Here is a 15,818-nt window from a genome sequence, read left to right as displayed (position 1 = left end):
TCTGGAAAGCTTTTTTAGGGTTAGGCATAAATAATGACAAATTAAATAATAACAAATTTGGAAACATTTCGGAGTTCAGAGTTCTCTTGGTGTATTAATCCACATTCCTAACAAATCCTACGAAAACTGGGTCCCAGCTGAACGTGAGTTCATGAAGATTAAAAAGTTCAGTAAGAAAATTACCATTCATCAGTTGGCAAAATACTCAATCTATTTCTAATAAGACAAATTCCCTGCTAATATTCACCATATTAACCTTCACCACAATTGAAAACAATTTGTCCAACAAAGCTGGGAAAGAAACTGGACTTAAAACTTAGTACTACTTGATGACAAATTAAAAAGAAAACAAAATGAATAAATTGATCAGGTTTTCATAAATAGAAAATTGATTGCTTTTATAAATTCAGTGGTATTTCAATATTTGAGCAAGATGTACAACTAGACATTGAAGCTTGTTATCACTGAAATCTAAGTCTCTTATGCAAGGGAATAAAATTTATTGCCACAATTAAATTGCTTAACAAATCTTGAATTCAACTTTACTGACATTTACTTCAGATATGGGGTTGAATATTGGTCTCAGAGCAGATCTGGACAAAAAACATGGCCATAAAAGCAGCACCTTAGATAACAGCTTCAAAAGCAAACACAGACCCCAAGAAAGAGATCTGTGTACCATTGTATGGTTAAATACAAATAATTGCACACAGGTAAACTTCAAGTATTAAGGAACCTTCATGCCGTCTTAATTCAGGAGCTGAAAAACAGGTGTTTGAGCTTAGAAACGGATTAGAATGGAAGACGTTGAAGCTACTTATATTTCATATCCAGTTTTGCCTACATGAGAGATTAGTCGAGGATCAAGTTTTTACTATACATGAACACCCACATTGGACAAATGTTTATTAGCAGACAAATAATAACATACCTATGTACATACGTGCATGCATGCGTGCGTGCATGTTTTTTTCAGGGGTGAAACGGTATACTGCCTTCAGGTCAGTATACAATGCAATCAAAAAATCCAGTGTTTTCTGGGTTAGTTCTATCATTCTATTAACCTTTTCTGGAAAGTCTTATTATCAAATCATTTTGTCAAAATATATGCATTTCATTGCAAGATATCCGCTATATTCTTGGCGGTAAGCTTTCTTATACTGAACCTACTTTTACCGAACCAAAGTCCTTGTAATTAGAGGTATTATGGTTTAAATTGATAGCGAGTTACTGTAGGTGACTAATATCCCGAAACAGCACTTTTATGTCATACTGTTTCTGCAGGTGAATCACAACCCTTCATCACCTGTTGTTAAATTTCAGTTATTGATGATGGAATATTGTAGACTTGAGGGCACTATGAAAGCCTATCTACAGCCCACCATGAAATAATAAAGAATCTGAGGTAGCTGGTTCACAAACAGCATGTCTATTTAACTTTTTTTTAAAACGTTGCACTCTACAGAACTATATGGGTTAGCAACTAAAGCACTGTATCATTGGCACAATATCAGAATACAAAACTGCATTGCCAACTCAAACAAGTGATTATGAACTCTCTAGGTTTGTATAAGTATAGAAAATTGCACTTATGCAACTTGAAACTACAAAATGCAACCTCAAATTATACCAAACTGTGCCAAGTGTAATTTAATATTTTCAAGATATCAACTCAGTTAATTTATGAGAAATAATAATAATAATGGTTTTGCCATAAGATTTCTAAAATAATTACAACTGATCTAATCAACAGTACAGACACTTCAGCATTTAATACAATTTTATACTGCAACCCTTTTTTGTCCCAGGTTGCACCATGTGCAATTTGGTTTCCTTTCCGTATGAATCCTGGACCCCCATGTATGAAACATGGTATTTATAACTGTGGACTACTTGAAAAGACTCTGTGACTATATACAGACTAGAAATGCTGCAGGCGAGTTCCATCAAACTGACCCAGATGAAGCAGCTTTTGGGGGCTGCTCATTAACAGCACACCTGGTGGGGCATGGTTCAAATACTTCTTGCATGACTACCAGTTCTGTCATCCTGGGGCATCCCTCCTCCTCCTCTGCCAGGGGTCAACATATTTACACAATGTTACACTCAGTAGACCTTCATTAATATAATCATACCTGGTGGTGGTTATTCACTGTCCATGGCATAAACAGTACATCCAGTTCCTACCTTTTAACATTACATATACATTGATGAATTATGCTGATGAAGCAAAAACCTTACCAAACTAACTGGTAATCATATTGATAATCAAAAGATTGTTAATGGTATACCTATTATCCATCACTCATTCAGAATGTTTCCAATCTTTATATTAACGTTGGAGCAATTTCAGTAACCATTGGTAATGAAATTGATAAATAAATAACTGACAGATCATTACAGGTATACCTCTTATCTATCATACAGAATGTTTCATCAAGTCTTTGTATCAATGTCACAACAATCACAGTTATATACCTACAGTATCAGTTCAGATTGTGCTGTCTGTATTTCAGGAAAGTTTTGTTATTTCAACTAGGCCACAAGGCTGTCAATTTTCGATGGGGGAAGGGACATAGGAGGTAGGGAGGGGGGGGAGCAAATAGTTTTATGCTGCATAAAGCAGTATTTCATCAATTTTTAAACAGGTCAGGCCAGAAAAGGGCTTCAATCTCATATTGTGGCCATGTGGGGAATTGAACATGGGCTTTTCAGCATGTTGGCTTCAAAGCTCTGGAAGGGAGTATGCCCAAGAATATATCTGATCCACTATAAAACTGGTGAATGTCATTTCACAATGAAGCATATATACACAGGCTTGTTCTTAAGAAGCTTTACTATGTTCTTTATCATAAGGCCTTCAGGCAATGGAAACTTGTTGTTGCTGTGTATTATAGTGTAAGTGTGCGATTCGCAATGAATGTTTTACCCTTAGGACCCATGCTTGAAAAGGCAATGAGATATTGTACAATCAACACTATGAGAAGAAAACTACCTAAAAGAAAAATCAGACATTGAAATTAGTAAAATTACCAGACTCTGATTGTTTTAGTGCATGAGTGAGTTTAGTTTGCCGAATTCGGTTGACAAACCAGGAAACAACAGGCAAAACAAGATTCAAGCCGACTATCACAGGTTCCGGCCATGTTTTGATGTCTAGGTCATCCTTGGTCTCCTAACTGACAGTGTAAGCCAATAAATCCTTCACATAATAATAATCATTGTGATCCTATTGCCTCTGTAGAAAGGAAAACTAAATGACAAACTGTTAACTGTCAGCAAATTTCCATTGATATGTTGCCTATCTAAATCATTTCTTTATGAGATGATGTTCTCATTTGGAAATAAGAAATGGACACAAATGTACAGCATGGCATATAAAAACACCACATCCTGAGGGATACACAATAATAGTTATTGTACCTGGAGAGCATCACAATCAGTTGTGGGTGTCTGTTGTTTCATCAGTTCACTCATCAGTCATCACCAGTGTTCACATGACCATTGATTTGATACATGCTCTAAGTAATTATCAGTAGGTAAAGTACACTACGTTGCTACAATACTTCCCAAGAAGCTCATCCTTCCACTAGTCTGCAGTCAGACCCTGAACCACAATACCTTCCACCCAGTCCTCTTTGCAGGGGTTCAAAATTCTTTTTGAAAGCCACTTGCCAAAAAGGGCCACTTTTAGAAAGTAACTTGCCCTGACTAATTTTCCACTTGCACTGATGCTAGGACACAATTAATGATGATGATGTGATTATGAAAGAATAAATTGAAGTGGTATTTCATGCTGATGTTTTGTGGACTGTTTATCGAAAACTCGGAAAAGTGATTAAAGCCAAGAAAGATAACTCTACTTTATTATCAATGCAAATATCATGACTACATTTTTAGCAGCTATGAATTGAAATCTAAGTTTATTTGCAGTTTGAAACAGTAAATGGAAGTTGCCAAGATACCATTATTTGATTGACCAATATGAAAAATGACTTGTTCCGTGTATCTCGCGATGTCATTTTTTAACCCATGCTCTGCTATGATAAATCCCAAAATAAAGCTGCTTCCTTATAAATTTAAAAGGAACTTGTTTCATTCAAAATTATGTACATTCAGAGACTATGTGTTAGCCTAACACAGACACATATGATTAGTTACATGGGTGCTCTGGACCCAAACTTACTAATTCCCTGCAAACCTTCATCCTCAGTTGTGAATATATTTACTTCTTCAAGAAAGAAACTAGGTACTGGGAAAGAAAGGTATTTCAGAATTCTTAGCCATTTCCTGAATTTAGAATGGGCCACTGCCCTTGTATCAATAGTAAACTTCCAAATTTTAATGGGCCATTTTTCATTCTAATGTGCAAAATGGCCCATGGCCCCTGCCTTTCCCAATCCCTGCTATTACTGACATAACTACAGCAGCATCTGTCTGGTCCAGAAACATCTCTGCTTTCAGCCATACTTTCACACATACCAAGCCTGTATTGCCAAATATCGCAATACAACTCCAACTGGCATTATGCAGCACTAATGGAATACCATGGAAACATGATCATGCTTGAAAAAATGCACACGTTTATGTAACAGGAGGCAACTGGCACCAATCCCAGATGTGTCCTTGCACAGAGGTGCGTGCTTATTTCTTGTATCATTATCGGTGCAAGGCTTCAGGCCTATCTGCAGAACTGCGCATTTGGATCACTAACATCACAAAACTTGCACTAACATCGAAGTAGTAACAAGACACCTGTCAGTATCAAGGTTCGTAAGAACCTTTTTGCAAAATATTTTTAAAAAGAATGAATTTTTACTACTTCCTGAAAATTCATGGATATGGAGGTTTCAAGTGCACGAACATCCTGACTGGATATTATGAGACAGTTTTATGCCACTTCAAGCAATATCCCAGTGATGTCACAGGTGATTGTACCCATGGGTGGAATACTCTTTCCTATAATAGTGCGTGGGTGAATGTAGTTTCACGCCTCACTTAGCATTATTCCAGCTTATACAATGGCTATCTGTAAATAAGTGAGTCTGGACCAGACAATCGAGTGATCAATACCATGAGCATTGTTCTGCGCAATTGATATACAATGACGTGAGTGAGCTAAGTCAGTGAGCCTGACCACCTGATCCCATTAGCCAGCTCTTAAGACAAGCATGGATTACTGAAGATTGCACTAACCCAGATCTTCATGTGTACTTTCCTATGATAAGGTATGCTTTAAACCATAAGACTACCAAAAGCTTGATTGATATATACAATATATGAATGTACATATATACATATAAAATGAATGTAAGTTGTTGAATTATGTTTTAATGACAGTGACATTTCATACAACACCATATTCCAGCAATATCATGGTGGTGGACTTCAGAAACAGGCTTCACATTGTACCATGTGGGGAATCGAACCCAGGTCTTTAGCATCTTGTGCCACGCTTAAACCACTATGCTCCCTAACAGCTTCCCACTTAGTCAATCTGTTATAACTGATTGGATAAACATACACACTATTTACCCTTTTACCACTGAGCATTCAGCCACACTACCTCCTAATGAACATGTTTAACCACTTACGTACTTAAAGGCTTATCACAGAGTAATTATCCTATAATCACTGGGTTATCACCAAACAACATCTACCCTTTAACCCTATGTGCTTATAATACAGTGCTTACACTTCTACCACTTATAAACAAGGCTACAATATGTGACTATTGAAATAAAGGGTCAACTAATAAATATATACAAAGCTACATCATTGTCTACCTCCTTAAACCAGGTGGGCAACACCTTTTTATGATTGTGACGTGAGTGAGTGAGTGAGTGAGTGAGTGAGTGAGTGAGTGAGTGAGTGAGTGAGTGAGTGAGTGAGTGAGTGAGTGAGTGAGTGAGTGAGTGAGTTTAGTTTTTGACAATATTTCGGAAATATCATGACACGGAACACCAGAAATGGGCTTCACATATTATACCCATGTGGGAAATCGAACCCGGGCCTTCTGCATGATGAGCAAACACAATATAAATAAGCTACCCCACTGCCCCCATGCTGACTTAAACATAGGTTACATCATATATGTAACTGGGGCATTATTATATAATATTTACCTTCTTAAAAAGATAGGGCAGCACTTCTCCAAACACTAAGATTGTATAAGAGTTAAATAATGTACCACGGAGTCATTATTATACAATATTTACCTGCTAGCAGCACTATGGTAACACTATACAATGTTTATCTCCTCAAAACACTGGACTTACACAAGACTTGCATTGTGTACCTCTGTGTCATTATTGTACAATATTGACCTTCTCTTTTTTCTGAGGAAGCACTATAGAATTAATTACAATGTTTATCTCCTGATGACACTAGGCTTACCGATAAGTCATACCTTGTGCCATACCACGCTAAGCTACCTCATGACAACACAATGGGGCACTATTACCCAATACTAACCTCCTCTTGCAGCATAAAAAAAACAACAAAATGGATGCCTGTGGTTACACGATGCTACATAAATATCAACTGACTTAACAAAGCCAGATATCCCCCGACATTGGTCACTGATACTGGATCCCAATGCATTTACTAAATAATTTGTCCACATATATCTGGAATAAGGAAACCTCTTTCTGGGACCATCATAGGCCATAAGACATGTGTTAAAGCTTATAAGGCCTCAATATACAAGCCTTTAACAATGTTGATAACCCAGCCAATCAGACACCAAGCCTATCCATCAACTTCCACATGCAGTAAACACTCCCATTCTTAATTGACACAACACTGGTCCCTTCATTAGACTGCTTTATGAATGACTGGTAGCTTCCATATAAGGAAGTTTACACTTCAAGCAGTTGCCTAATTACACATTTATTGCCAGTGGGTTGCCTATCACTGGAAGGTTGTATATCATTATACATGCACAACACTGCCATTAGCTTCATTAGCAAGCAGGTGATATCATCCAGTATATCCTTCACAACTGTGATTACACAGGCTCCAGGACCTGTACTTTCCTTACAGGAGATATGACAATTGACGATTCACATGTCACGTCTCACTATTTATCTATTACTGTACAATAGACAATAAATGTCACCACTTAAATAGAACACAATATGTTAACATACTGATTATACTCATCACCTTAAACAAATGATTTTTAATTTTTTCATTGTTTTTACAAGAGTGAATTCATGACAACTATTACATGAAGGAAATATTCACACACACACTCAAGCCATTGATATAGTCTGAGCATCACTTCTACAATAACACTGCAGGGGACAGTAGAAATGGTTCAGATGTGGGGAATCAAACCCTTGAGTTTGGTATGACAAGTAAACACATTGCCTTCACTGCCACCCTAATCATTATGGCTTAAGTAGGTCTGTATTGGCTATTTTATCATGACCTGACAATCTCTCAAAACATCCCAGACAATTGGACAGTCCCCTTTATAAAACTTAAGAAAACAATGACTATTGTTTGGTTTGTTAATTTGCATGTTTTACTACATGGAAATATCACAATTGCAAATGACTATCTATCAAATGTTGAATCACCCCAAAAATGTGACAATTGTAGGAAAGTAGTTATTATTTTTCAGTTTGTTTTGTTAACAACCTAATAACTGGTAATATCACCACTGCATTATGGCAACTATCTATCAAAAGTCAGAAGCTTATTGAAAGGACCCAGTAAATGTCACTGGTGTGTGGCAGTTGTAGGAAAGTAGTTTAATCTGTCATAAACTTGACAAGCATGTACATAAAGTATCCTTCATGACACAGATTCAGGGCACGTCTTTTGCTATATGACCTACTCTCTTTGCAGACTGGAAACATATGCTTGTCCACATGCGGGATTATCTACTGACTCAGTAACAATCTGACCAGTAAACTGGGCACCCTCTATCCTCTTTTCCTTAATCGGCTTGGCAGATTAAAAGCCAGTCTAAGTAAATATATACATTGGTGATAACCCTAAATGAATCTTTCTTAAAAACAATTCACCCATGACTATGTCATAAAAGAGTTAAAATTTTAGGCCACATCAGCAATATTTTAGACATATAATGAACTATGAATAAATGTAATGAATAAACATTTTTCATAATAATTTGTTTTTAATTTTTAAAAATAATCTTGCATGATTCATGTCTGCCCTTTATACCTCTTCAGTTAATGACATGGTTTTCGTCAAGTGGATTCACACCAACAAGGGACATCATGATTCATTGTTAATTTGGACAGTGAAATGACAAGCTATGACTGCATTGTTTGCCAGCGTTCATGCAGGCATCAGAGTTGTTGCAGATGGATTGGTTCTAAATTAAATAGAGCTGACAAAAAACTTGTAACTTCAAGTCTGATTATTCACAATTCATTTGGGATGCATACACTGCCTTTTCAGATTTACCAGTTGAAAGTAATAACACTCATACATACTTTTTTCTCAAATTAAAACAGCATTTGAGCCAACAGCTCTACTGATGTACATCTACATCAAATGACTGAGGATACTATCACACTATTAAATGACAGTGCACAAACTGGTTTTCGTGGCAATATTATTTACCCATAGCAAAGTATTTTGCAAGAACATCACAGGATCAGACATGCAATGTAAATGACTGCGGTAAAAGTTCGGCACTAAGTTTTAAACATTCACACCTGTAGAATAAACTCTCAGTTAAAAAAAATACCAAGAAATATTTAGCATGATCATTCATGCAAGTTGTAACGACAGTTTTACATGCTGCCTCCTATGCTACACAGTAGCTACACGAACAGCAGGACAGTGACGTTGAAGCCATGCTATAACCTATATATAACACGAGGTAAACATTCTCGTTTACTGGCTGCCATACTGCACTTAATGCACGTGTGATTTGTTTCGTTAGTGCGTATTGCGACGTAAAATTTACTTCCGGTCTTCTGAGAAGGTCCCTCGAGCCCCTCAAGAGACCTGGGCAGTTCTGTCAATGCGGTGGAAATACACTGACAGTCTATATTTTACAATAAATTCCACAAAACACAAAACATACACCGCCAATTTACAGGTACGTCCACCATTACACAGTCATATTCCCGCACACGAAACAAATTTCTTTTCAAACAGCAACAAATGTTTTCAATCAACAATGTGCATAATTTTTGAATGGGGGCAAAGGGTGTGTCTTGGTGACATGCGACCGTAGCCCTTAAACTAACACCAACAATGTAATACCTTACGCCGACTTCATTGTTTCAACGTGTACATAAAAGGAACTCTATGCAGGCTACTATCAGTTAATTAACTCGAAATATCTCTGCAGAAGTGCGCCCAACGTACGCATGTGCGACTGACGATGCACTATACCTTGTCTAAGCATTTCAGCTCCTCGGTAGGGTACACCGTCTTCGAGCACTTTCCACACTTCTTGCTCATCTTGGTATTTTATCCAGAGATATCCACAATTCGAATTGAGGTATTCCCAAAACCAGGTAACGAAAAGTCGGCTTGAAGCTTAAAGATATGCGGTAAACAACTCCAATGGTTTCGTCAAGTGCACGATATAACTGGCGGTCGAAACCGTAGGAAGCGGGTCGTGTGCAAACCATGGCTACTACCGTACCGGCCCTATTAAATTTCACTGCAGCATGTCAAATTTGGCTTCGTGATCTCTCTATTTGGAATGGGCTCGGACGTTCCTCACATTACACACATATTTTAAATTCTTCTTAATCATGATCTACTAGACGTTAAGCTTTAATTGAAATATATCTTTCATATAATGTGGGGTATCTGGACCTCAGAATGAGGCGTTAATACTTCAAACTGAGACAAAAGTATACATGTGTTTCACAGAGCAGTATTGCGGATGAACTATAAGGCATTTCATCAGATATTATTAGAAACATTTCTTGGTATTTCTCAATGAAAGCTGTGTGTGTTTTATAAAATCACATTTTATTAAAATATGCTATGGTGCGTTTAGTGCGTTTTCTGTTGAATAAATTGTCGTTCTTCCATCACTTGCATACACGCGTCCCCTTTTCCCACACCCATATTCAGACATGTGAGGTGAAATTTATCAAACGTTCACTGGAGGATAAAAGAAGAAAAGCAACATAATCGATATCGTGTCCGTTTCACCCCAATTTGCGAATCCCATTTTTGGTGTAGCCGCTCATGAAGTTGCTGGGATGACACCAAAATCAGCGTAAAAGTTATTTAATTGTGGTGCATTAAACCCCGTTTAAACGAACGAAGTCACCTTACTTAACAATCCTTATGATAACTTCAAACGAGTTTTAAAAAAATATGTCTCGCTTATCCTTGTGCGACCATATAAGGCTTTGGCTCTGGGAGAGAGTAAAAGGATTTTGCTCGATAATGTGATCGTAGATTAAGGCGTCACACGGTAACACTCATCCTGCAACTAAAAGACACAAGATCAGATGTGTTCTTTACGAAGCGCATGTAAACCTGGTGGTTGAAATTCGACTGTCTCCTTTACTTTTCTGTATTTCAAATCTCCTGCCCGCCTTGAATATTTATTCCGACATGAAAAAATATGTTTTCCCATACGTTTTTCACAATAAATGAAAATCATTTTTAAAAATACATTTTAGGTGCGCTTACATTTTTCGCACCTGACGTCATATTCATTTGAGCAGAACACCTTGGCAATGAAAATGACCGTTATTTCTACGGCCCTTGTGAAATTTATCAATGACTTCATACATGCCCTTCATAGTTTTGTTTAGTTCATACATGTCATTTGCATAAAGGGCCAAATATATGAGCTCTCATGAAGCTTGTGGTATTCAGTTAGCGTTCCGAGGACATGTTTTATTGCCATTGTGCACTCAGTGCCATGACCATACACGTTGTATTAACATGCATAGGGCGTTGAAGTCGCGCACAACAGTCTCTCACACGGACGGGTATATTTCTCTCGCCATGTAACTGAGCATATATACACACAAAAAGGTATCGACCCTTCCAATACGTGTCTGTCATCATGGAAGCAGTTTTAAGCATAACATTGAGTGAGCGAGAGGTAGATTCAGTGAGTGAGTGAGTTTAGTTTTACGCCGCTCTCAGCAATATTCCAGCTAATGGAGTCTGGACCAGACAATCCAGTGAGCAACAACATGAACATGGATCTGCACAATTGGGAATCGATGACATGTCCAAACCAAGTCACCGAGCGTGACCAACCGATCCCGTTAGTCACCTCTTATGACAAGCATAGTCGCCTTTTATGGCAAGCATGGGTTGCTGAAGGCCTATTCTACCCCGGGGTCTTCACGGATCAGAGGTAGATTCAGAGTTTATTTTGAATGGTAAAAACGTATGCTGGTATCGTTTACCATTAGACATGCGACATGAATCTTCATTTATAAACAAAGTTTTAAGACGACAAATATGTCCCATATGTAAGTATTTGGAAAAGTGCGTTTTTGTTTCTTTGATCACTCTATCCCTCCCTCTCCCCCCCCCACCCCCCACCCCCACCCTCTCTCTCTCTCTCTCCAGTAATATTTTTCGTGTAAGCCCGGTAGGCAGTGTTGAGGTCTTGTCCAACCTTTCCAACAACGAATATGTGTAAGTCTGGGCTTTTTATCATAATCTTAGCTATTCACAATATGCTCACGATAACAGTCTCTAGGACTGTCCTGCCCAGACTCGAATGTTAACAAACCGACGTCATTTAGCTTCAATATTACCAAGTGCGGCGGTATAAAACAACAAGCATGATTTTTATGAGTTTCCATAGTTTCCAATTTTGAATTGAATCATATAACATGGTCCCAATGTCGTTCTAGTGATTCAAAACGTTTCATCATTATTACTTAATTACATTGTTGCATGTTTCAGTTAAAAATTCCTCAGTTAATTCTGTCGATTACGTTTGTCCTTTATAAGATAATTTCGCTTCGTTCAGATAGAGTAGATTTACCACAAGCAGCACGACAACATCCTTGTCTTTTTGTTTTCTTAGAATTTGTATATTTTATCTTTGAAACGGTTTTGCATAACAGTATTTAGGAGAATAAAGCATGGCAGTTTGACCAAATCTCTACTATAGTCGCTATTACAATCAATGCCAGAGGTACTAGTATACTTTATAAAATTCAGTGAGCATGGTGGTTAGTTATTCTTTCCTAAGTTAAAAATAACTCAGTTTGACAGGATAATTACTAAGTTAAAAGGATTGTTATTTTTCGAAAGACTACCAAAAAGAATGTTTTCTTTGGATATCGTTACCGGGCTTTGCATTTTCTTCCATATCCATCTTACCAGGTCTCTCCAGATGGAGCTCGCTTAGTTACAGACATAATTTCATTTCTTTAGTGCAGTAACCACATTTTGTCTGTCCACGTAACCCATCTTAGTGAGAAGGCAATTTATATTGGCAACACTGTAGTTCTGTCACATTTCCTCGGTTCTATCTTGTCGCCTGACTCGGACGCTGATACACGACTTTTTCATGTATACCTGTATATATTCTGCAATGTTACCTATGTTCATTATCCACCTGACGAAGGGGTAAGAATTAGCCTTGAAACGTCGTGCTAAAAGAATTAAAGAAGTTGTCATCCATAATAGTGTCTTGTATGACGTTTTCTAATTTTTTTTTCTTCGGATGATATCTACAAAGTCGATTGTATCCTATTCCATTTGCACTGTGGGGTAGGCTGGTGGTTACAGCACCCACTCGTCATGCTGAAGACTTGGGTTCCATTCTCCTCATGGGTATACAGTGTGTGCAGTCCCATTCTGGTGTTATTGCAGGAATATTGTTAAAAGCAGAGTAAAACCAAACTCACACACCCATTTGTATTATGTTGATTCGTAGAGTGAAATACAACTGAGTTTTCGCTTTTATGATCCCAGTATTACGAAGAAATTAATTACATTGTCATATCAATGTGATACGAACGCTTTGTTGATAGGGACATTGGGTCTGTACCACGATACAGTCTTCCCTTAAAAACGACCCTATAGTTAACACAGACATAGTGCTGAGATCATTTTGTGAAACGGTCCCTGCTGTATTAATAATTTGAAGGCTTAAACCCACGATCATTGGATCCTGGCTCGCTCAAGAAGCGCAACTCTGTATTTAGAATTTTAAGACTGGAAAGATTGGGCTGCAAATTTGAAGACTTGAACGATGGAGCTTGGGGAGACGCACAAATTTAGAAAGCCGCAAATAGACAGTGTATTGCCAGGCCGGCATCTGTCCTCTGCGCCTCCTTTCATTATTCATTCTATAGTTAGCAACAAAACCCGCCAGATAACATCTGAATGGAATAACACTGGTATTTTTAACTGGCTTAAACGCAATTTAGGACGGAATGTATGCTGGTGAAGATTGTACTGCTAAACATGTTTCTGGTATGTCAATATACAGAAATGACTTGCTGTGGCCACGTGGAGTTCGATTCTACATAAAGGTACGATCGTTGAAGTCCTCCTTTTTTAATCCTCACCCATACTCTACAGCATTAATATGTTAAGGCTGAAATACTGATGAAATACCTACTCACTCACTCACACACTCTTATGTGCATTGATCACTCACTCACTCACTCTAATACTGTTATACTCTGGGCCTACAAAAACATATATATATATATATATGTTGAATACAAGATGTGCGTGCGAGAAAAATGGTCTACCCGCGTTGCAATACATCATGCATCTTACATGTGACTTGCTTGTTTTTCAAGCCATTTCAGGCATATCGTGACCCATTAATCGATCCACTGTGATAGTATAATACGGCTTCGTTTGACAAAGCATGCAGCATAGGGAATCGCAAAAATACATTCTTTCACTTTTTATGATGACGTCATAAGTTACGATTATTCAACACTTAGTGGTTAACGTCTCCGGTCCTGCACGGATGCTCTCAAACTCACATGCCATAATAAAACTCACCCATTTTTACACGACTGGAGTACAAGTAGTAGTGCGAATTAAAATCTTAACTCACTCAAAGTAACACAGAAATAAAACTGGACGGTGGGGTAGCCCAGTTGTTAAAACGTTCGCTCGCCACGTCGAAGACTTGGTTTCGAACCCCCACATGGGTAAAATGTGTGAAGTCCATTTCTGGTGTCTCCGTGATATTGCGAAAATCTGAGCAAACTGAACGCACTCACTCACTGAAAACAGCCTCAATCACTCCCTCACTCATCATTCATAACTTCATGTATGTTGTGAGGCGGTGGAGAAGACTAGTGCTTAAAGCGTTCACTCGTCACGCCGAAGACCCGGGTTCAAGTCTCCACATGGGTACATCATGTGAAATCATTTCAGGTGCTGGAATATTGCTAAGAGCGGCGTAAAACTAAACTCACTCACAGAATGAAAACACCCTCAATCAGTCCCTCACACATCATTTATGACTTCTCGTATGTTGTTCATTGAATGATGCTCATGCGTTTGGTCCAAGACCTGCACCACAGTGGACTTCCTCTCACATCACCTTGTTCAAATGGCGTTTATGCTAACTCTAAATGCTCACAAAACCTGTAAAGATCCGGGTTAGAATTGATATTTTTATAGCAACCTATATTCTTGTAAGAGGCAACTAACGGAATCGGATGGTCAGGTCACTGACATGGTTGTCACCGTATCCCAATAGCGTAGATCGATATCTAGACTCAATTTATAACAGACCGCCGCTATACAGCTGGAATATGGCTGAATGGGGCGACAAACAAACAACAAACAAACAAACAAACAAACAAACAAACAAACAAAACAATTAATGTCCACAGCTTATGATATAGTAACATACAATATTATATTAGGGTCATGCATTTTCAAATTTTACAAAACATCACGAGAGAGTGTGACGCTCATTTCAGGCTCCGAATTCTTGAGACAAACTTACGTTTTTGCTCAAATTTCAAACTGAATTTGTCAATTTGAAACGGCATAATTTCTAACTCGACTGCACTTCTAAAAATACCAAAGAAACCTAATCAACCTAACTAACAAATATAAGCTGTCCTCTTTGTTTGAGTTAAATATCGATTTCAGTTTATTCTGGGAAGTGCATTTTCTTGCGTTTTGCTCAAATGTGAGTAAAAAGTCCAACATAAGTTTGCTTCCAGAAATAGGGGCCTTGAGTACCCGACAGTATGATTGCTGGAATATTTCTTAAATAGTGTAAACTTGCTCTTTCACTCACTAATGTATAGCTATACAGGCATAAATAACGTTTTCAGCTGAAGTAAAATTAAGTATAACGTATAAGTAATTTGTGTGAATATAATTAGGTTTTTAATTATTTTTTGTCTTCAGCAATACTTACAACAGCACAAGACTTATTCTGACAAAACAGATATTTGAGGCTTTTTTTCAGGCAGATGCTTCATACATATGTTATAATATTTTCTGGGTACAATGTGAAAAGTCTTTTCTGGTGTCCTCCGCCATTATGTTGCTGGGATATTTCTAAAAACGGGGTATAACTAAACCCACTCACTCACTATACTCAAGTGAAAGTATGTCAAAGCATGGTTAAAACATTGATGATACATATTGCCCCAATTGTACATAGTTTATAGACAGTGGTATCACTTTTAATCTTGTTGTTTAGTTCAGTTCTCTACATGTGCATCGATTTTGATAGATAACACCTTCTGTTAGTTTAAATTATCTGTCGTAGATTACCTCAAAATGTAAAACATATTAGATTCCGAACAAAATTCTTCAACACAGACCATTCTTGGAAACATTTGGTAACTTTCGTTCACGGTTACATATGTACTTGCCTTTGCATA

At 37.7% G+C, this 15,818-nt stretch overlaps 1 protein-coding gene across 3 annotated transcripts in view; it reads right to left on the bottom strand.

Annotated features, from left to right (window-relative positions):
* LOC137298869 (LIM and SH3 domain protein F42H10.3-like) overlaps positions 1 to 9,638 on the bottom strand; it is a 108,229-nt gene extending 98,591 nt beyond the window's left edge. For all 3 annotated transcript variants that reach the window (XM_067831210.1, XM_067831211.1, XM_067831212.1), the window contains exon 1: positions 9,385 to 9,638. In XM_067831210.1, coding sequence (XP_067687311.1) covers positions 9,385 to 9,453 — 69 coding nt within the window. In that variant the 5' untranslated portion in view covers positions 9,454 to 9,638. The remainder of the gene's footprint in view (positions 1 to 9,384) is intronic.
* Positions 9,639 to 15,818: the final 6,180 nt, after the last annotated feature.

This window comes from Haliotis asinina, chromosome 10, assembly GCF_037392515.1.
Source record: "Haliotis asinina isolate JCU_RB_2024 chromosome 10, JCU_Hal_asi_v2, whole genome shotgun sequence".
Taxonomy (NCBI): domain Eukaryota; kingdom Metazoa; phylum Mollusca; class Gastropoda; order Lepetellida; family Haliotidae; genus Haliotis; species Haliotis asinina.
This window is presented reverse-complemented; position numbering and strand designations above follow the sequence as displayed.